At 42.5% G+C, this 21,345-nt stretch overlaps 1 protein-coding gene across 2 annotated transcripts in view; it reads left to right on the forward strand.

The window, feature by feature from the left end:
- Window positions 1–13,918, forward strand: part of FAM20B (FAM20B, glycosaminoglycan xylosylkinase) — a 37,444-nt gene extending 23,526 nt beyond the window's left edge. For both annotated transcript variants that reach the window (XM_027868489.1, XM_027868490.1), the window contains exons 5-8: window positions 3,776–3,947; window positions 4,173–4,364; window positions 7,442–7,501; window positions 9,627–13,918. In XM_027868489.1, the coding sequence (XP_027724290.1) occupies window positions 3,776–3,947; window positions 4,173–4,364; window positions 7,442–7,501; window positions 9,627–9,858 (656 nt within the window). In that variant the 3' untranslated portion in view covers window positions 9,859–13,918. The remainder of the gene's footprint in view (window positions 1–3,775; window positions 3,948–4,172; window positions 4,365–7,441; window positions 7,502–9,626) is intronic.
- The last annotated feature ends 7,427 nt before the right edge of the window (window positions 13,919–21,345 follow it).

Genomic DNA, 21,345 nt, shown 5'->3' on the forward strand with positions numbered 1-21,345 from the left:
TAACATTGCCCCAGCCAATGCCATTTAAATTTTTAAAAACTTATCATTTTTATCATTTATCTTTTTTATAACACCTTCGTTTCTAAATATGCTTCTCTCCCTTCCACTACCCAGAAAACCATCTTTTGTAACAAAGAATTTTTAAAAGTTTTTTTTTAAGGCAATTGGGGTTAAGTGACTTGCCCAGGGTCACACAGCTAGTAAGTGTCAAGTGTTTGGTCTGAGGCCGTATTTGAACTCGGGTCCTCCTGACTTCAGAGCCGGTGCTGTATCCACTGTGCCACCTAGCTGCCCCAAAAGTTATTTTTAACAAGCCCTTATTGTCTCTCCTATCCCCCTCTATGAAAATGTTTTATAGTAAGAAATATAGACAACCCAGCAAAACCTATTTCCACATTGGCCATGTTCAAAAATCTATGTTTCATTCTGCATTTTAAGTCTAGTAACCTCTGGCAGGAAGTGGGTAGCTTGCTTCATCTTCGGTCCTCTGGCCTCACGGTTTGCCATTAAGTTGATTAGAGTTTTAATGTCTTTCAAAGTTCTTTTCCTCTGTAATGTTGTTATTATTGCATAGATTTTTTTTTTTTGCCTAGTTCTGCTCACTTCACTGCATCACATAGAGGTCTTCCCTATTTCATCATTTCTTTTGGTACAATAATATTCTGTTCTATTCGTATACCACAGTTTGTTTAGCTGTTTCCCAAAAGATGGACACTGCCCCCCCCCCCCCTTAGTTTCCAGTTTGGGACCACTATGGAAAGTATTCTATAAATATTTTTGTGCATACGTCCTTTTCTTCATTCTCTGATTACTTTGGGGCAGAAGCGTAGTAGTAATTTACCTGGGATTTACACACTTTAGCTTCCCTACACCCCTGGCCAGTATGAGCATAGTTCCAAAGTGCTTTTCAGAATGCCTGGACCAGTTCACAGCTCAGCCAATAGTGCATCAATGCGCCTGTTTCCCCATAGCTCCTCCAGCATTTGTCATTTTCCTCTTCTTTGCCAATTTGATGAGTGTGAAGTACATTTACTTAGTAATTAATGATTTGAAACATTTTATCGTGTGATTATTTAATAGTTTTGATTTCTTCTTTTGAAAAATTTGTGTTCATATCCTTTGGTAATTTATCAGTTAGGAAATGGCTTGTGGTGTTATAAATGTGAGTTAATTCCTTATATATCATGAATAGGAGACCTTTATCAGAGAAATTTGCTGCAAAGGTTTTTCCTAATTACCTGTTTCCCTTCTAATTTTAACTGTATTAGATTTGTTTGTGCAAAAACTTTTCCCTTTTATATAATCAAAATTGCCATTCTATCTTCTTTGGTTTTCACTATTGTTTAGTTGTGAACTCTTCCCCTGACTAATGATCTCAAAGGTAATTTCCTTACCCTTCCAATTTGCTAATGATGTTGCCTTTCATGTCTAAATTATGTATTCATTTGAAGTTTATCTTGTTACATAGGGTGTTGGCCTATATCTAATTTATACTGAATTGCTTTCCACTTTTCAAAAAAAAAATTAGTTCAGCAAAACTAAGCAACATATCATTTGATTCTGATAGTGTATGAAATATTCCACATCCATAGTCTGCTACCTCTGCAAAGAAAGGAGAGAGATGTATTTTGTAAACTCTTCTAGGGCCATACTTCTTGGTCATTATAATTACATAGCATAGAGCCTGGGTTTTGTTTTTTGTTTTTTGTCCTTTTCATTCACATTATTTTAGTTTCTGTATATATTATTTTCCTGTTTTTGCCTAATTTGCCCTGCATCAGTTCACATAGGTCTTCCTATACTTTTCTGAACTCTTCATATTCATCATTTCTCATGGCATAGTTTCCGTTTATATTCCTATGCCACAAATTGTCAATTTGTTTGGTTCTTCCCTAATCACTGGGCACCTACTTTGTTTTTTAGCTCTTTGCTACTACTAAAAGTATTACTGTAAACACTTTGATGTATACAAAAAAGCTATATACTTCCTTTTTTTTTTTTAATTTGTTTTTTGTATACTTCCTTTCATTGGCCTCCTTGGAGTGGATGCCTATCAGTGGGATCTTGCTCTGGACATTTTAATTGCTTTTTTTTTTTTTTTTTTTCAAATCGAATTCCAAGTTGTTTTCTAGAATGGGCAGGACCAGCTCATATTTCCATCAAGACTGTAGTGTGTATTAGTCTTTTCACAGCTCCTCCAGCATCGACAAGCATAGTTCCATTTTTTGTCATCTTTTGCTAGTTTGGTAGGGATGAGGGAAAACCTCAAGTTGTTGTAATATGTATTTTATCATTGATTTGGAATAATCTTCAATATTATTAATCATTAACAGTTTGCAAATCCTTTTGAGAATTGTTTGTTTATAACTTTTTTTTCTTTTGTCCATTGAGTAATAATAACCAATGTTATTTTGCATGAAATTCCCACTGGAAAATCAATCTAAAGAGGAGAGGAAATTCAAAGACAAGAAACTCCTTTTCTTTTTCGTCTTCTCTTTATACTTTTTCTTTAAAGATCTCTTCTATTCCCATGGTTTCAACTATTGCCTTTGTATAGGTCACACCCAAATCTCTGTCTTTATCAGTCCCACATATTTACATTTGCATGTCCATTTGATATTTCATACTCAGTTTACCTAAAATCAAATTAAGCTTCCCCACCCACAACACCTTTTCCTGAATAACCTGTTTCTGTTAATTTCATATTATTTTCCAGATAGTAGGCTTTGAAAACTTTACTGTCATCTCTATCTTCTCCCTCTCCCTCTGTTTTCACATTCTATCGATAGCTCAGTCATGACAGCTCTTAGAAATTGCCTATCTCCATTCCTTATGGGCCTCTTAATGTAGGTCTTTTTAAAAAAGACCCTTTCCTCTTCTTATTCTTTAATCTCTATTGTCCAAAGTAGGAAATGGTCTGAAGTAGAATTTTCTTCCTTATTTCTTCCTTTTCTTTTCTCTCCTTTCCCTCTTTTCCCTTCCCTTTTCCCCTTTCTTCCCTCTTTCTTTACTTCTTCCTTTCCTCCCTTCCCTTCTTTCCTTTTTCTGTTCCTCTCTCTTCCCTCCTTTCCTTTTCCCTTCCATCTCCCTCCATCTCCATCTCATTGGTGAGAGGTAGTGTTATACAATGGAAAGAGCATTAAGCTGGAAGTCTAAAGGAAGATTTTTCTCTCTCTCTTTCATCCCTTCTTCCCTGGCTAGTACTGTTCCCAAAACTTACTGCCACCTGTAATACTGTTTGTTCTACCAGGGATGGGGGAACCTGTAGCCTTGAGGCCATGTGTGGCCTCTAGGTCCTCAAGTGCTGCCCTTTGACTGAATCCGAACTTCACAGAATAGATCCCCTTAGTAAAAGGATTTATTCTGCAAAACTTGGACTCAGTCAAAAGGCCGCACCCAAGGACCTAGAAGGCCACATGTGGCTTTGAGGCCGCAGGTTCCCCACCCCTGACCTAACCTGTATGTTCATTTGTTTTGTGAAATCAATTGACAGCGTATATTTGTATTTTATAATATACGATGGTTAAGTAAGCCTTTGAAGTACATTTTCAACAGACATTGAACTCCTGCTCTGTACATGGCAGTGGGTTTGATATTTGACCTATTTGGCAGTCATGTATTATGAAAAGGACAAAGTTTATTTGTCTTTAAACCAAATGAAAGGAGTTCAGGACCTCTGTTCATATCACGGAGCTATCTTATGATGTTTTTTGTGGGGTGACTTTGAGGTTTTTCATTTCTCCCACATTATATTTGGCCTTTTTCTCTCTCTAAGGTAACAACACTTGCTTTTACGGGAAGTGTTATTATTGCCGAGAAACAGAGCCCGCCTGTGCGGATGGAGACCTAATGGAGGGGTCTGTTACCCTGTGGCTTCCAGATGTCTGGCCTCTGCAGAAGCACCGACACCCATGGGGCAGGACTTACAGGGAGGGGAAGCTTGCCAGGTAAAATGACTAGAGCTTGGGGGCAGGCTGCTAATTAATTCCATCTTGGGGCTTAGTCTGGTACCCTGCTGCCTTGTAAGCTTCTGGTGTTGAGAGGCTCAGAAGGGCTGTGGCAGCCAGGTGTGAGCCTGCCGGGCAGGGACTCTGGCTTCTCTTTGTTTTGAACAGTGCCAAGCACAGTGTTGACGCTCAGTAAATAACCCTGGTGATGCTGCCTGCCTCCAGGTGGGAGTACGACGATAGCTACTGTGACGCTGTGAAGAAGACGTCTCCCTATGACTCCGGCCCCCGACTCCTGGATATTGTGGACACTGCTGTCTTTGATTATCTGATCGGCAACGCTGACCGTCATCACTATGAGAGCTTTCAGGATGATGAGGGCGCTAGCATGCTTATTCTCTTGGATAATGCCAAAAGGTACGTATGGGTCATGGTACCGTGTTTATGAGAGAGTGGCTCATGTGCCCAAGAAAGGAACCTAGACCAGAAAGGTCAAACACATGGCAACAAAATTTTATTGGGAAATGTTTAACAAAATAAGTAAAAATGCATAGATGATGTTAATTTGTGGTTTTCTAAGCCAATTTGCAGCCCACAAGGATGGTTTAGTGGCCCCATTTCTCTTTGAGTTTGGCACCACTGCCCTAGAGTTCTCTTTGTTTCTTTGTGTTTCACAGCAATATAATCATCTTAATGTCGTTTGAGTTAGGGCAGTCAGGGAAGATGGAAATAGGTGAGGTCTCCTTGGGAGTGCTAGGTAGAAGGGGACAGCAAAACCAGGAAAGCCCACTGGGTTTTTATAGTTTCTTCTCTGGGTCAAGTAGGATCAGACATTGGAGGACAGAGCAGGGGGCCTGGATCTGGTACTCAGTGGTGCTGATTCCTGCTGAGGGGAGTTCCTGAGGAATTGATGATATTCAGACTCCCTGCCGGTAGGAAAAGGGGCTTTTGACCATTACCACAAGCCTTTAGGGGTTTGAGCTTCTTCGAGATTTTCTGTTTAGTGGGACAGAGAGACTACTGAGGTCCTTACAGCAATGGGATGCTTTGAGCAATACAGAGGTCCTTTTCAACCCTGGAAATATTTAAGGGGAGTTTACTATATCTGTTGCTGTGATTTCAGATAGAGCCCCAAGTCCAAAAATCTCCAAACAGTAGATTGGGTTACTGGAAGATCTCAAGACTTTGCCTAGTAGAGTCTTTCCAGGTCTTAGGTTGGTGTTGCCGTGGACAGTGTGCTGGGCCTGCAGTGAGGGAATTCTGGGTTCAAATCTACTACTTGCCAGCTGTGTAACTCTGACAAGTCATTTAATCTCTCTCTGCCTCAGCTCCTGCAACTGAAAATGGTGATAATAACAGCACCTATCTCCCAGGGTTCTTGTGAGGCTCAAATGAGATCATGTTTGTAAAGTGTTTAGCACAGTGCCTGGAGCATAGTAGGGGCTTAATAAATCTTCCCTTCCTCCCACTTCCCTCCCTCACTCCCTCCCTTCCTTCTGTCCTCTTCTACTTTTCTTCTTTCCTTCCTTTTTCCTTCCCTCCTTTCTTTCCTTCCACTTTCTTCTTTCCTCCCTCCCTTCCTTCTTTCCTACCAAATGAGAGAATTCCCCTCGATGCAGGTCCCTTCCACTCTCGACCTGTGATCTTGTCCGCTCTAAGCTGCTTGCTGCTGCCGTATTCCCCTAGCCACCCCTCTCTATGGCAGGGGAAGTAAAACTGGAGGTAGTGTTCCCCATCTCACCCTGTCAGCACCCCTTCCTTCTCCCTGCTTACGTTCAGAAATGGCCTGCCATCTTTGCCCTTTCCAAACACTCAGACTCTCAGTGAAATGCGCAATAGCTCTTCCAAAGTTTGGGGGGCCTGCTTCTTCTCTTGACAGTGGGTCCAGGGCCATGCCAGGGGCGCTGGACAAGTTTGCAAAACTGAGGGTGCACTGGGCACTGACACTTCTTCAACCTCAGATTTCATTGTCCAAAGGTACAAATAATTTAACACCTGAGTTGTTCTCCATTTGGCTCTTGTCATGGCCTTCTTCATAGCCCTCTGGCAATCAGGAGAAGAAGGAAGACTGAGCCATGAGTATTTAACAGAAAAGCTGTTTCCATCCCTTTCTTTGGCTAGGAGATCTTTAGGGATAAAGAGAAGCTTGTTCTTACCCCCTTTTTTTTTTTTTTTTTTTTTTTTTTTGAAAGATTTGGGAGCGGAGCTGAGCCGTGTCTCCCACCGTTTCTGGGGCAGGGCCTCACATTTGGTGGTGGCAGCAATGAGATGTTTGGCACTCAGAACATAGCAGGTGCTACGTCACTGCTGCTGCTGGGGATACAGTGAAGCTGCTCCTTAAGAATGAATGCACAGCATTTGCCCACAGTGCCACCATCTTGTACAGAACACCAGGTGCCCTGCGCTCTGTGAAAGATGGTGGCAGCAGCCTAGAGTGGGGCTCACCAGCACTGCACAGTCAAGCCGGGCTAGAGTGGCCATATCCCTTGAAGCTTTCTGATACTTGCTTGGACCCTAATTATTTAGAGCAGAATTTTGCCTTGGAATCATCACTGTAGCCATTTTCTCCTTTTAAGACACAGATTATGCTGAGCACTGGTACAATGTGACCAGGGGCTTGTTCCATTTCCAGAGTGGAATGTGGAGAATGTTTCTAATGTGGTCACTCATTTCTGTCTTTAAGTTACCTGCCAAGACCATTTTAACACAAATGCTTGATGGGCAGTGAATCAGGGTCTCCTGTGCCTCTGTGAAACAGGGAGAACGCCAGTTTGGGAGAGGGAGTACACTAGCACGCAACAGGAGGGCTTTCCCATGTGTCATTTTGGTGGACAGTGAGGCAATCCTTTTTTTTTTTCCACTTAATAGTAACGTATAGATAGTTTTCAGTATTCACTTTTTACAAGATTTTGAATTCCAGATTTTTTTCTCTCTCCCCCCTTCCCTCCCTCCTCCCTAAGACAGCATGTACAATCATATTAAATGCATTTCCACATTAGTCACGTTGTGAAAGAAGAATTGGAACAAAAGGGAAAAACCGAGGCAATCCTTTGGAAACATGCTTGATTGTGAAACAGTCTGGAGGGAGCCTTTACTTTTCTCCTCCCCTTTCTTGGTAACTCCTTCGAACAACTGAAATTGAACCCCTCTCTCCCTCTCCTTTTTTTTTTTTTTTTTTTTTTTAACCCTCACCACTGTTTTAGAGTTATATCAGTCAATTACCTTGGTGCCTGAGCATCTTGGGAGATCTTGACAGGGTAAGGGAGCCTAGAAAGGGATTGTCATTTTTGTTTGTCAGATGCTCCAGAACTGGCCACTGGGGATCATGTGTCTGATTGGTCATGCCCTGTTTGTTTTTTAATTTAAGTGATTGGACCTGGTGTAGCATGAAATTATCTGGTACCAGTCTGGGGATTCTTTATAGAACTTGCAAAGGTTGGAAGGAGTGCAGGCTCTTCTGAAGCTAATTCACTGGGTTATAATTTATTTTTCAGCTTTGGAAACCCTACGCTGGATGAGAGAAGCATCCTCGCCCCTCTCTACCAGTGTTGCATGTGAGTTAAACATCCCTAAGATGAGGAGTGGCATTTCACACCCCTGGCACATTGACCCAGGCGGGACATAAGCCTCCTGAGCCACACTTCTGTGAGTCGCAGAAGTTTTAAGGCAAAGCTGAAGGCAATTTTACTTTCATAGTTTTCATGTTTGATATTTTTTTAAAGCATATTCATATTAGATCCTAAAAGAAAGTGGGTTGCTGGCTATAAAACCTTTTCCTAATTTGTCATTGCTAATTTGAATATTCAAGAGTATCTAGTAAGATTTCATTCGATAGAGGAGAATAATAATAATAATGATAGCTAACATTTCCATAGCATTTTAAGATTTGCAAAACATTTCATGTGTGTCACTGCATTTGATCCTAACAGAACCTGGGAAGCAGGTGCTCATGTGACCCCATTTTACAGATGAGGAAACTAGGCCCACGAGAGGTTCAGTGTCTTGCTCAGGGTCTCAGAGCTCGCTGGGACATGTCTGAAGCAGGATTGGGATTGAGTTTTTCCTGACTATAAACCCCACGTCCTCTCTATTGTACCGCCGGATGCCTCCCAGGGCAGACTCAGGAGTGTTACTGATGGTCAGCCTACTCCCTAAAACTCCCACAATCCACAGGACTGGATGCAGTAAGCAAGAAATCTTGTTTTTCTCCTTTAGATCAGGTTCATTAGCAGTTGACAGTGGAGTGTAGTTGGCTCTGGGTTTTCTGCAGATTGACCAAAGCAGAGACACAGACTAGCCCTGAAGTTATATTTGACTTTAGCAAACTGTTTCTCTACTCACTATTCAAACGTGTTTTTTCTCACGGTGTGGGAAGGCTGCTTTGCCCATGTGTCAATGACTGAAAAGGGATGCCTCGGCCGGGTGGCCTGGGGACCATAGGGACTGCAGCTCCCTCACTGATTCTGTCACTTAGAATTTCCTGCCCTTTTCCCCGCAAGGGAAAAGGTAAAATTTTGTGGGTTGGTTTCAGAACCCAGTCACCATTTATGACGTGGTTTGTGCACTTGGAGTTCTAAAATATTTTTAGAGTTCCAGCCTGGCTTACAGAATGCATTTTTGGAGCACACTCCATTTATAAGTTGAAGTCTCCCTGTATGCTGACTAAAACCATACCTTAAAGGTTTTGCTTTAGCTCAGTCAGCAAGTGTTCATGAAGCACCTGGGCACTGTGCTACACTGAGGATACAAAGACAGAAATGATTTATAGTCCTTGCCTTCAAGGAACTTACATTCTTTCATTGAGGCTGAAGTGTTGGGGCTAGGGAGAGTGATAGAGTAGATGGAGAGATAGATAGGCAGATGAATGGATAGATAGATAGATAGGTGTACGTGTAAGTGTAGGTATGTACAGAATAAATCCAAGGTATTTGTGGGTGAAAGAAGGCATTAGCAGCTGGGGTTCTGGAAAGGCTTTTAGTTGCTGCTTGAGCTGAGTCTTGAAAGAAACAAGAGATCTAAAGAGGCAGAGGTGAGGCATAGGAGAGAGCCAGTTAAGAGGCACACACCAACATAGGAGATGGAGGGTCATGGGTGAGGAAGCCATTTTGACTCGGCTATAGAGTATGGGAGGCATAGTAACGTAGAATAAGACTGGAAAGGTCCATTGGAGCCAGCTTGCAAAGGGCTGTAGATGCCAAATAGGGGATGTTGGAGGCAGTGGGGAGCCCTTAGAGTTCCTTACCTGGCCCTGGGCTCCCTTCTCCTCTGTGGGACCCCTGAGACTAATAGAAAGGACTGTCCTTGAGCAGATCCACACTTTTCCTTCAAACTTGGCTGGATTTTGGCTTAAAAGGCCTGTGCTCTTGCTAGTCTTAGATTAAATAAAAGATCTCCTTAGTCAACAAGCATTTATCAAGAGCCTATTATGGACCAGAAGAAAAGCAAAAGTATGTCCCTACCCTCAAGGAGCTCATCTCCTAATGGGGACTTGTTTGTGTCAGTGAAACAATAAAAAAGGGAACGGTGACAGTTGAAATGGAAAAGCAAGCTTTGTCCCTGACGAAGAGCTGAAAGGAAGGCAGAAACAGCTATTAGAAACATACATAGTTCAAGCAGGCTGCTGAGTCTTATTGGCCACAGAGAGTTGCCAGTGACCTGTGCTCATCTGTTGTTTTCCAGAATTCGGGTCTCCACCTGGAACAGGCTGAACTACCTAAAGAATGGTGTGCTTAAGTCTGCCTTAAAATCGGCTATGGCTCATGACCCCATCTCCCCTGTGCTCTCTGACTCCCACCTGGACGCTATGGACCAGCGGCTCCTGAGTATCTTGGCCACCGTAAAGCAGTGCACCGATCAGTTTGGGACAGATACTGTCTTGGTGGAGGATAGGATGACTCTCTCCCACTTGTAATTTTAGTGGGAAACAATTGAAACTTCTTTTTACAAATGATAGAAAAACAGCACAATTGATTCCAAACGGATGGATGGGAAAAGACTGAAAACAACCAACAGAGCTCTCTGGTCATAGGGAATGGGGTGCCTTTGGGTATCTGGTGTTTTTCCCTATGAGAAGCTAAAGCACCAACTAAAAGCTGTAGACCGTTGAGAGGTCCCTGCACAGCCTCCCGACATCCTTGGCACTGTTCTTTTTTTGTTTGTCCATTTCTAGTAATGGGCATCACACTCGGAAAAGCTGGATTTCCAGTTGCACAGGACTAAAGAAGCATGGAATTTGAGTGTGAATACCAGAATGGTTCTGGAGTGTGTGTGCGTGTGCGTGTTTCAGTTGAACCTTCCCGTCCTTCTTCCATCCTTTGCCCTCTGTGCCCAATCTTCCCTCCCATTTATCATCGAAAGAGACTTTAATCGTTTCAGGTGCAGTTTAAGCAGCTTCGTTCTTATTGGAGAAGGTACTTGCCACCTCTTAAAGAGGTGGTAGTGGTGGTAAGTAAAACCATCACTAAGCAAAAATAGCACATCCCTTCAGAGGGTTTATCTCTGGAGGGTCTCACTCTGCCCTTTAAAAAAAGAAAAACAACAGCAGCAAACCCTATGGAGTTGCACGGAAGGGCTGGAATGAATCTGCCCTCAAAGAATCAAAGCAGGAAGTGTGCCCTTATTTGTAGACAGGTTAGCTTCCTCTGTATTCTTTATTGCTGAGAGAAAGATTCCGTCGAGTATTGTAAGACATGTAAAAGTGTCCAACACCACCCCCAGGATAAAATTGGTCTCTGAAGTAAACTTTCTTGGGCTTTCTAATGTATCCTGAGCATAGACTTAACTTTGCTCCAAGCAGGCAAATGCCTTCCTGGTGAGCCGGGCTGACTAAACAAAAACCCTGAAGAAAAAAGAGTGGGGTGGGCTGGGGCTCTCATGTCGTGTTGTCTCTGCATCTGAAAGAAAACAGCCATGTTGTGTTGTAGGAGGGTGACTGCCATTCAGGGGCGGCTTGGATCAGATGGCCTCAGAGGTCCCATCTACCTTGGAAAGTCTGGGATTTCTCCCCTTTCTCCTGGGCTCCTCTTTACCTCTGCCTTTAAGGCCCAGCACCATGAAGGATCCAGAGTCCCTCAGAGGAGAGCATTCCAGGGGCTGCCTCTTTGGTGAGAAAAAAACCAGCTCTCTTCTCGAAACAGTAGTGGTCACTTTTCTGACAACGGGACTTTGCAGATGATTTGTGATTGGGGGCCATAGAAGAGAGTAGAAAGAATTTGCCATGGCTTTCTGAGCCTTTCAATTGGATTCAGTATTGCTGCGTGCAGCTTTTAGGACTTGCTTGTTTCATACTTCCATCTGACCCCTTATTCCCATCTTATGTCCCGAACCTACATTGTAATATTCTGGCTGTGTTTCCATAGCTCCAAACGTTGTGGCACTTAAGGTTGTTATAACTAGGCCTGTGTTTGTATTCTGATAAAAAGGCTCTGGATATGTGAGGTAAGCAGGTCCAATGGACTCTCAGCCCCCTAAATAAGCTTGGTGCCAACTTGCCTGGGTGTGTGTGTATGTCACTCGTGTTTCCTCTGCTTCTAGTCCTTATTACTTTTCTAGGTTTATACTTCCCTTGTTTAAAGACTACTATTTATATGATATAACAGAACATGTTTGATCCCAGCCACTGGGAATCAGGTTAAAACAGAGTCTTGAAACAGATTTAGGAGATTTAAGACCCAGTTTTCTGGATTTGAGATATAATATTGAGTATCCCTTTGGCAATATCATGGACGTTGGGCATTTTTAAAATACCTTGTATACATCATCTGAGACCAGGATGAGAATGAACTGTTAGGAAAAAAGGGTCTTGACACACAAGGAGAAGGAAAATACTCACACAAAATGCTATCATTGTGTCAAAGGGAGAAGAATGCCTATTCCAGTTTCAAGGTTGTTTACTGTGTGTATCCAGGAAAGTTCTCACGTAGGCCAAGAGTCATGTGGATGGCACCTGTCCTAAAATCTCTGGGAGATAGCTGCAGAGATAAAGTTGGATCTCAAGACTATTAGCCTTGCTCTCTGTGATAAATGCTACTTTCATGCTATACAGACACGAATGAATAAAAGAAGATTCTATGATCACATCCTTCCAGACATACCTCTTGCCTTTATGAGGTCAAACTGAAAAGAGAGGAAACTTCTGAAAACTTGGGAATTTCATTCTGGTGATTGAAAGTAAATTATTCTGCTAAAGGAAGAAGATAGAAAATAGAAGTGGCTTGATTAAAATGGGCCTTTTTTTTTCTTTCCCCAAACATCGATTCACTTCCTTATTACAACAAATTCATTGTTTCATGTTCTATTTCTTACCAAGCACAAATTCATGGACCTTGAGACTCAGAACCAGAATAGTAGTTAAAACTAGAGCTCTGTTGCTAGAATTAGGTTTTTCTACCGTTGGTGTCCTATGTTAGGATTGAATGGAGTTGGGGGGGAGGGGCGGCGCGTTTAGAAGACTCTAAATGAGAATCAGCCATAAGGCAGTGACTCCCAATTTCGTGCACAATAAATTCACCTTGAAGAATGAGATCCCTGTTAACAGTCATAATGACAATAATAATTAAATGCTTCTGGGCTCTGGTCCACTTCTTTCAGATTCTGAGCTGCTTGTGATCGGCGTGTGTACAGTTCAGCCATTGTGTGGTCATTAGTGTCAGGGTTGCTGGCAGCAGCCCCAGTGTGCATTTGAAATAAAAATCTAAAGCTAAATGTAAGGTCCCCCACAAAATAAGGTCTTAGAGTTAAGTGACTTTGTCCTGATTCTTGCTGGTTGAAACCTCAATTTTTAAGTTTAGGGAAGTGTTTTTATTCTAAATCTGCTTGTTAACATGAGGTGTTGCTTACATTGTGAGGAGAAAAAAAGTAAATTAAGTTGCCATACAAAGGAGATTACTGGATAGGATTTTATTTGCTCACAGATCATCTCCTCCCAGTGAGTCATTCTCCCTCTCTGTTCACACTTGAAGCTAACATGTTGCATGTCAAGAATTGAACATTAAGGAGAGAGTGGAAGGACTGGTGACTGGGCTGTAAATTCTCTGGAGGTCTTTGTAGGAAAAATGAACCCTGCGCACGGAGTAGATAATGGAATGATTTCAGGGCGTTACCAGTCAGCATGCTCGTCTCCCATTGGAATTTATTTTTCTTTTCCAATGCAGAGTACATTCCCCTCCCTTTTTGCCCATCTCCCATATACCACCACGCTTTTGTCCACTAGTGTTTTAGAAACACTAGTGAGTTATAGTGTCCAAATAAGAGAGCATCTCTTGTGATTTTAAGGTTTCAGGAAGTTGATTATGTTGGAAATGGAGACTTGGATTGGGAATTCAGAGGAATGAGGTACTGGGTGACCTTTGGGAAGTCGCCTTTACTTCTGTGGTATGGGCATAAGCTTCCTCGTATGTTAGATGAGAGGGTTGACTCAGGTCCCCAAATTACAATTTGAAGTTTCAGAGTACAGGCACAGGAAAATCCTTGCATGTCCCAGCCACAGTCATAGCCAACAGAAAACACTTAACTTTGGCACAGTCCGTGTTCCTGGAGGAACTGACATTGAAGTGGGTAAAAGATCCTTTCCAAGTCCCTTTGAATAAGATCTAGGTGCCCAGGTCTCCAACTTTTGTCTCTGAGAGCCTGACAGAGAACAGGGGTTAGGAGGAAAGGAAGGAGGGCCTGCCAATCAACTCTGCAAGAGACTGAATGGATTGTGTCATCATTCATTCAAACGAATAGGGGTGGGGTGGGGGATAATTTATTGAGAAGGTAACTTATTTACTAATGGCAGCTTGAAAGGGAGGGCAAGAACTCTGCTTCAAGCTGCCTAGAAGCCCCAGCTGCACAGCTAAAGGTCATTCTTGGTCTAAAAAAAGAGAGAGATGCTTAATAGAAAAGAAAACAAACGTCTCAATTTTTACATGTGTTCTGTTGGTTCAAGTTCTGAATCAAGAAATGTGAAGCAAATAAAGATTTTAATAAATGCTGGCGTATCATCTTTCTCCTTCTCGGGATGTTTCCAGGGGCCTGTGTTCCTTTTCCTACCTGTTTCATGAGGGAGCAACAATGGCAGTGGATTGGTTCTCTTGCACCATTTTTAACACTTTAATTCATTTATTTATTTTGTTTTGTTTTTGCTTTTTGGTGAGGCAGTTAGGGGCTGAGTGACTTGCCCAGGGTCACACAGCTAGTAAGTATCAAGTTGTCTGAGGTCAGATTTGAACTCAGGTCCTCCCGACTCCAAGGCTGGAGCTCTATCCACTGCGCCACCTAGCTGCCCCCAACACTTTAATTTCGTAATGGATGAGACTGTAAAGTCATTTGTTCCCAAGAGGCCAACATGACCTTGTAGCAGTGCCCAGGTGTACACTCCAGGATGATTGTGTGTGTACTTTTGTGTATTTAGTTGGCACTTTTCCCAAAGGTGAAGAATTGTGAATGCTGATGGATCAGCCACCAGCCGAGGTGAGGCCTATGGGCTCTTGGAAGAGGCAGTTATGGAGGGAAGTTGTAGTTACCAGATCATAACTCTTAGAGCACCTGGACATCTCCCTCAAGAGAATTAAGCTAAGGGTCTTTCCCCCATGTTACATCTTCTCCAAACAAAAAATTATTACTGGGGGGAAAGTGGAAAATAACTAGGACTTGGGGCTTTTATGGAGCCTCCATCAAGATTACACCTGCTGAGTTCAGTATTATTTGTACTTGAAACGTGTGGGAAAATTCAGTCCTTGTGCTTGCTTTGTTGACTCAGTGTGGTGAGGTCAGTGTAAGCCCTTTATCAAGGTCTAGACTTCAGTCATCCATCATTTCTCAGTCACAGCTCCTGTATGTATGAGAGCCTGTGGTTAAAAAGCTGGGTAGTGTGGCAAGGAAGGAGGGGCTCTCTTTGACTTAATCTTTTATTCATAGTGACTTGTAAGGAACAGCTCACGTTCTCTGCTTCTGAATATTGTAGGCCAGGGGATTATCTTTAACACTAGAGAACTGATTCGGTTTGAACCTGAACCAGTACCCAAGCATTAGGATGCTACAGAAATTCTAGGGCAAGGTTCAAGTAGACGTTCATAATCATAGTATTTATAAAGTCCTCAGATTTTTAGAGAGCTTTACAAATACTTTAACCCCACAACCACCCTGGGAGGTAGGTGCTTTATAAGCCCCCTTTTTTTTGCAAATGGGGAAACTGAGGCAGACAGAGGTTAAGAGACTTGCCTACACAGCTAACCAGGTTTGTCATTTCCTTCTTTAGTGGATGGAGGTTAAGTGACTTGTCCAGGGTCACACAGCTAGTAAGTGTCTGAGGCTGGATTTGAACTCAAGTCCTCCTGACTCCAGGGCCAGCGTTCTATCCACTGAGCCATCTAGCTGCCTCCCCTGGAGGGTTAGTTATGAGAAAAATTCTTTGTGAATCTGTAGGTATTATAGAAATGGAAGATGGTTGGCATCAGAAAGCCAGCCTCATGCTGCCTAACCCTCCATATAAATCCACTGACAGGTCCCGAGTATCCACTCCCAAATGCTCCACAGCAGGAGGTCACTAGTTTGTAGGTTGTGGGGCACCAAAGGGTTATTTTAGCATAATTCCATCAAGACTTGTTTTCCCACAAGAGAGGGCATCCGTGACTGTCTCAAAAGAGACATCTGATCTCGCCCAGAAATTGTTTTCATGTCAGAGTTAACTGTCTTCTTTAAGGTTGTTAGGAAGATGCTCAAAGTTCCCCTTGAAAGACTTTGAGCTGGAAGTATTACGTTCTTGAAAGAAGATTAAAAGACTTGTTGACCCTTTGTGATTTGGAGCCCTGATTCTCTAGCTTGCTCAAGAAATCATGTAATGTCCATAACAGCCTCTAGATGGCCTAAGAGAATCGGGGAATTCGGAGATTCAGTTAACAGCTCAAAGGGCTGAGTCGAAGGACCAATGCTTTTAGAGAAACTAACGAAAGCAAAACGGTGACTTTTTAGTTATGCCAAACGAAAAGTGAAGATTCAAAGTAAGAGTGTGAGAGAGTAGACTCATAGCTGAAGGTCTGAGTGTGATGGGTGTGCATTTGAAACGCCCACACTAATGTGAGAATTGCTTTATTGTGGAGCAGTAACCAAGTAGGTTTAAAGCGGACCATCCCCTGAGTCACATTCGCACACGTGCAGTGACGGACTGAACTATGGGAGCAGTTCACCAAAGTCCACTGACTGATGGAGTCAAAAGGCCTGCTTAGGTGTCCGTGTTCCTACCGGGAACTCTTTAGAGTCAACAATTCCCTTCTTAAAATTCTATGATTTGCTCACAACCCTCAGAGCATTGCCCACCCTCCTCCTACCTGGGTAAATCATTTTGCTCAGACCCTGTGTAAATCCTCCTGGAAGGATCACAAAAATAAGCCACTGGAAAACACCCTTGGAGTGTGGAGTTCTGCCTGTGGAATGGTATCCCTCGACACAGAATTCCAAGGATCGTGTTTTAAGAAATCTTTACAATGATGTACCTTCCCAAAGAATCTATGTCTTTTGGACAAGTTCTTTGAAGCCATGAACTCACTAAATAATGTCTGCTACACCTTCAGGTAGTGGGTTTCATCTTGCAAAAGGAAAACTGGGTAGCAGGTCCCAGAGTGTGGGTTACTCCTCTAAACTCCAAAGTAAATATAACCCTGTCCTCATTTAATCACCAACCTCTCTCCAAAGCTAATTGCACACAGAGCTGTGCTGTGGCCATTCCACACATACATCCCCTGCCCTGAAGGAACTTTCAGTATATTTCAGTACAGGGAAACAGAGGCAACATCAAGGTTTTCAGTGTGATTGACTTTGTTAAGGCTGCAGATAGATTAGAGGGGCCATTGGTAAAGGAGAAGTTGAGGAGGGTGATCATTACTTTTCCAGCTAGGAAAGCTTTTCTGAAAGGGCTCAGAACTCAGTGACTGAGTCAATGGGAAAGGATTTTGGCATGATGCTTTGGAGGTGTAATTCCAGACATAGGGTAGGGCCTGGATGAAGACATAGGCAAGACAGAGATGAGTAAGCGGATGCCTTGAGCACATTTGCCTGGGACATTTATGGGGTTTGTTTCCTAGAAGCTCCAAACCCAGCCAGGCAAAATCTGCTCCTGGTGTTGCCTCAGTAACAGAGTCATCCTCCAGAGGCCATCTCACCCAGAGTAGGATGAGAAATAGATCTGGAAGAAGACGTGGGAATCCGAATCCCTGCTCTGACACCGGCCGTGTGACCTGGGCTCAGAATCCAGATCTCTGAGTCAGAGGGGACCTCAGGGTCATCAAGGCCAACCCATACCTGAGCTCTACAATATCCCTGACAAGTGCCCCACCAGTATCTGCTTGAAGATCTTATTCTACACCTGCCTGTAGTCCAGCACCTCTCCACCAATTGTGTTTCATTCTTAATCCTCTGGAGTCAAGACTGGCCATAGCTTTGGCCTGGATTTTGATGTCTTAGAGTTGGTTTTGTTTTTGTTATTGTAGTGGGTGCCCGTTGTCCAAGTCTTTTTTTTTCTTTTAAACATATACTGCCATCCGGCCATGCCCCATCCTGAACTTGTGCAGGGTAGTTTTTGAACTCAAGCATAAGATAACATTTAACTCTATTAAATTTCACCTTATTATGTATGGCTTGTTTTAGTTCTGGGATCATAGATTTAGAGCTGAAAGGCACCTTGAAGATTGTTTCCTGCAACCCCCTCATCCATGCAAACTGAGACTCGGAGAGCCTTAAATGACTTACGCAAGGTCACACAGGTAGTAAGTGGGAGAGGTGGGATTTGAACCCTGGCCCTTTGACTCTAAATTCATTGCTCTCTTCACTATACCACACTACCTAAAGTCCGTTAAAATGGTTTTTTAGATTCTTTAGTAATTCTTCCCAGTTTTGTGTCATTTGCATATTTGATAAGTATATTTTCTGTTCCTTCAAATTATTAACAAAAGTGCTAAATGGCAAAGGACCAAAAAGAGACACACTAAAGGCTTCCCCCTAGGTTGTCACTGAGCCATTAATGATTGTTTTTATCTCTGGTCATTCGACCAATTCTGAATCTAACTTGGTATCCACACCACTTCTGTCCCTCCTACTTGCAAAAATATCAAAGTGTCTGTATTTGTACATACATTTTCTCATCTGATCATAAGACTTAGAATCCTAGCTGAAATCCAGATATACTAGGTCAGTGGCATTCTCCTGACCTATCACTCTAGCAACCCTGTCAAAAAAGGAAATGAGGTTAGCTGGCCGTGTCCTGTTCTTAATGAACTCATGATGGCTCTTAGTAACCAGAACTTCCTTTTTTAAAATGCTCACACAGCATCCTTTAAAAATACATCCGAGAATTTTGACAGGAACCAAAGTCAGCTTCGAGTTTCCAATCTCCCTCCCCCTTTTTCCTCCTTTCAGAAATTGGGTTGTTTCCCCATCTTCTGTCTAGCGGCACCTCTTCTTTTTTCTTTTTTTTTTTTTTTTTGCCCAAAGACTCCTGACAATTTACCAATCTTAAACATTTTTTTTTCTTTTGAGTTCTCAGATGTGGTTTGTCTAGACCTGGTGACTTGAACTAATTAATTAAAGGCTTCTAAGATGCTACCTTCCCAATCTCCCAACTTATCCTGGATTTCCATCCCTTCCTCAACATTTTGATTCACTTCTTCCTGGTCTCAGTATTCATTGTCCTTGGTAGAGAAAACAGAAATGGAATAAAAGTTGAAGAGCTGTGCTGTCCATTAGCGTCGTCCCATCCTAGCAGTTTTGTCTCTTCTTTGATCTGCCTCAACCTTCAACTTAGCTCAAAAGGTTTTTTGTGCCGTCTGTACCAGCCCCAGCTGATTCTAAGGTTTGGTGGAAATGATGCCCTTCTAATCGGGAATCATGGATGTTAAAACTGGAGAGGGCCTTGGGAACCATCCTGTCCAATGCCTTCATTGTAAAGAAACAGCCCTTGGTTAAGTCCCACTGCCCTAAGGCATGAAGTCAGTGAGTGACAGAGAGGAAATCTGAACCCAAGTCTTCAGAACCAAAGCCCAGTATTCTTTCCATTATCTACATATTTCTTTCTACTGTGTCTATTTCCAGTACTCTTTTCCACACATTTATGTTCATCCCCAAATCCCTGGCCTTGCGTTCATCTTCTTTAATGTTGTTCAGTCATTCAGTTGTGTCTGGGGTTTTCTTGGCAAAGATACTGGAGTGGTTTGCCATTTCCTTCCCCAGTGGAATAAGGCAAACAGGGTTAAGTGACTTGCCCAGGGTCACACAGCTAGTAAATGTTTGAGGCCAAATTTGAACTTAGATCTTCCCAATTCCAGGCCCAACCCTCTACCCACCGAACTACCTAGCTGCAAACAGAGTTAAGTGACTTGCCCTGCACACAGCTATTAAGTGACTGAGCCGAATTTGAACTCAGGTCTTCCTGACTCCAGGCCTAGTGCTCAATCCACTGAGCTCTCTAGCTGCCTTCATTATCTTCTTTACGTGTATAGCATTTTTTCTTCATCAGATTCTTTCGTTATATTTGTATTATCAGAATTTTGTCCTTGAGCTTACCCTTTATCTCTTGAGTAGAGTTATTTTCTGATATTCTTTTTTATTGTGAACATAGTAATCATCAACAAACAAAAACATTTCACAAAACTGAGAACAGTAAGGAGGATTACAAATGCAACTAAACTTTTGTTTGTAACACCGGTGGTTGACAATGTGGAAGATGCCCGGTTGCACACTGCACAGGAAAAGCTGAATGTCCCCTAGGCTTCGTTTATCTCACCTAAGTATCACACCTGTTTCCACCCTGCCCCTTTTTCTTACCTTGGAAACTGGAGAGTTAATTAATTATCAACATCCTTTTACAATAGCTAGCTCGGTTTTTAGCCTGGGGGCATCAGTTCTCAAACATTTTTTGGTCTCGGACCCTTTTAAGTTCTTAAAAATTATTGAGAACCTTTTATGTGGATTTTATCTATTGATATTTAGTGGATTTGAAATTAAAACCTGTTAGTGTGGAAACAGTTTTGACCTCTCTAAATTTCCTAACGTCAGGAAAGAGATTTGGCTCTTTGTGCTGATTTGTCTCTCGCTTCTCCGTCCTAGGTCAGCCCCCATTGCGGTTGTTTCCTGGCAATTTCTCAAGTGCTAGGAGAGAGAAACTCCAGCGGTCCTCTCTCCTTCCTCCCAGGCTCTCTTGCAGACGGTGTGTGTTCTCCTACAGGAATTCCTCAGGATAAGTGAAGTCTTCCTTCTGGTTCAAAGACTGTGATGGTGCCAAATCATTCTCAGGGCTGACAGGCTATGCTTGTCCCTCTGAATTACAAATCTCATAAATACTAGTATGTTTTTACCCCAATTACATGTCATATACTGCTTTTAAAAGAAATATACTAAGTTTAACAAGATAGTAAAACACTGCTCTATTTGTGTCCCCTTGTATGCTTCTTTTTTTTTTCTTCTATGCATTTTAAAAAATGTTTTATTGTTACTCTTTTTTTTTCACATCGATCACTGCCCACCTCCTTGACCCCGGGCTCTAATTGGTGAGTGAGCATTCACAATATCTTGCTTGGTTTTAGGTCTGCCAGGCTACTTTCTGGCCATCTTCATATCACCAAACCCCTCCCCCCCCAACAATTCCCTCCCCACTCCTACCCCTACTCACTACTCAGCTGCAGTTTTGAGCACAGGAATCAAATCAACACTACTTTTCCTGGAAAGAACATGTCAATAATTTGCCCAATGACTCCGTCACCATTTCATGATTTCTCTGTCCACTGCTCCTGTAATGTTTTGTCTTCACCTATTAGAATGAAAGCTGTTGGGACAGCAAGGTGGTTAAGTGGGTAGAGCACCGGCCCTGGAGTCAGGAGGCCCTGAGTTCAAATCTGGCCTCAGAAGCATAACACTTATAGCTCTGTGACTCTGGGCAAGAAATTAACCCTAATTGCTTCGCCCAACAAACAAACAAACAGAAAGAATGAAAGCTGTTTGAGGGTAGGGACTGTCTTGCTTCCTTGCTTGTATTTTGTATCCCTAGTGCTTAGCACAGTGCCTGGTATATAATAGGTGCTTAATAATTGCTTTTTCATTCATCCATTCATGCCCACATCCCACCTATACCCCATTTAAATATAAATATGTCATGTATGTATGTATGTATGTATGTATAGTGAAGTGAAATATACCAACACCACATTGTTCCTGACTGAGAATCTGTCTGATTCTGTACTTCATATACATCATATACATCACTTCTCAGCCAAAAGGGGGGATGTGTGCTTTATCACCAATCTTTTAAGGTCACGGTTAGTCCCAGATAAGGAGAATTTTTGGCTACAAGATCCTACCAATACTATTCCTGAATTCCGGGAAATCTTCTTTTCCAAGGGCAGGTGTGCTTCATGCTGTTTCCAAGTTTTCC

This window comes from Vombatus ursinus, unplaced genomic scaffold (assembly GCF_900497805.2).
Source record: "Vombatus ursinus unplaced genomic scaffold, bare-nosed wombat genome assembly UNPS02014789.1, whole genome shotgun sequence".
NCBI lineage: Eukaryota > Metazoa > Chordata > Mammalia > Diprotodontia > Vombatidae > Vombatus > Vombatus ursinus.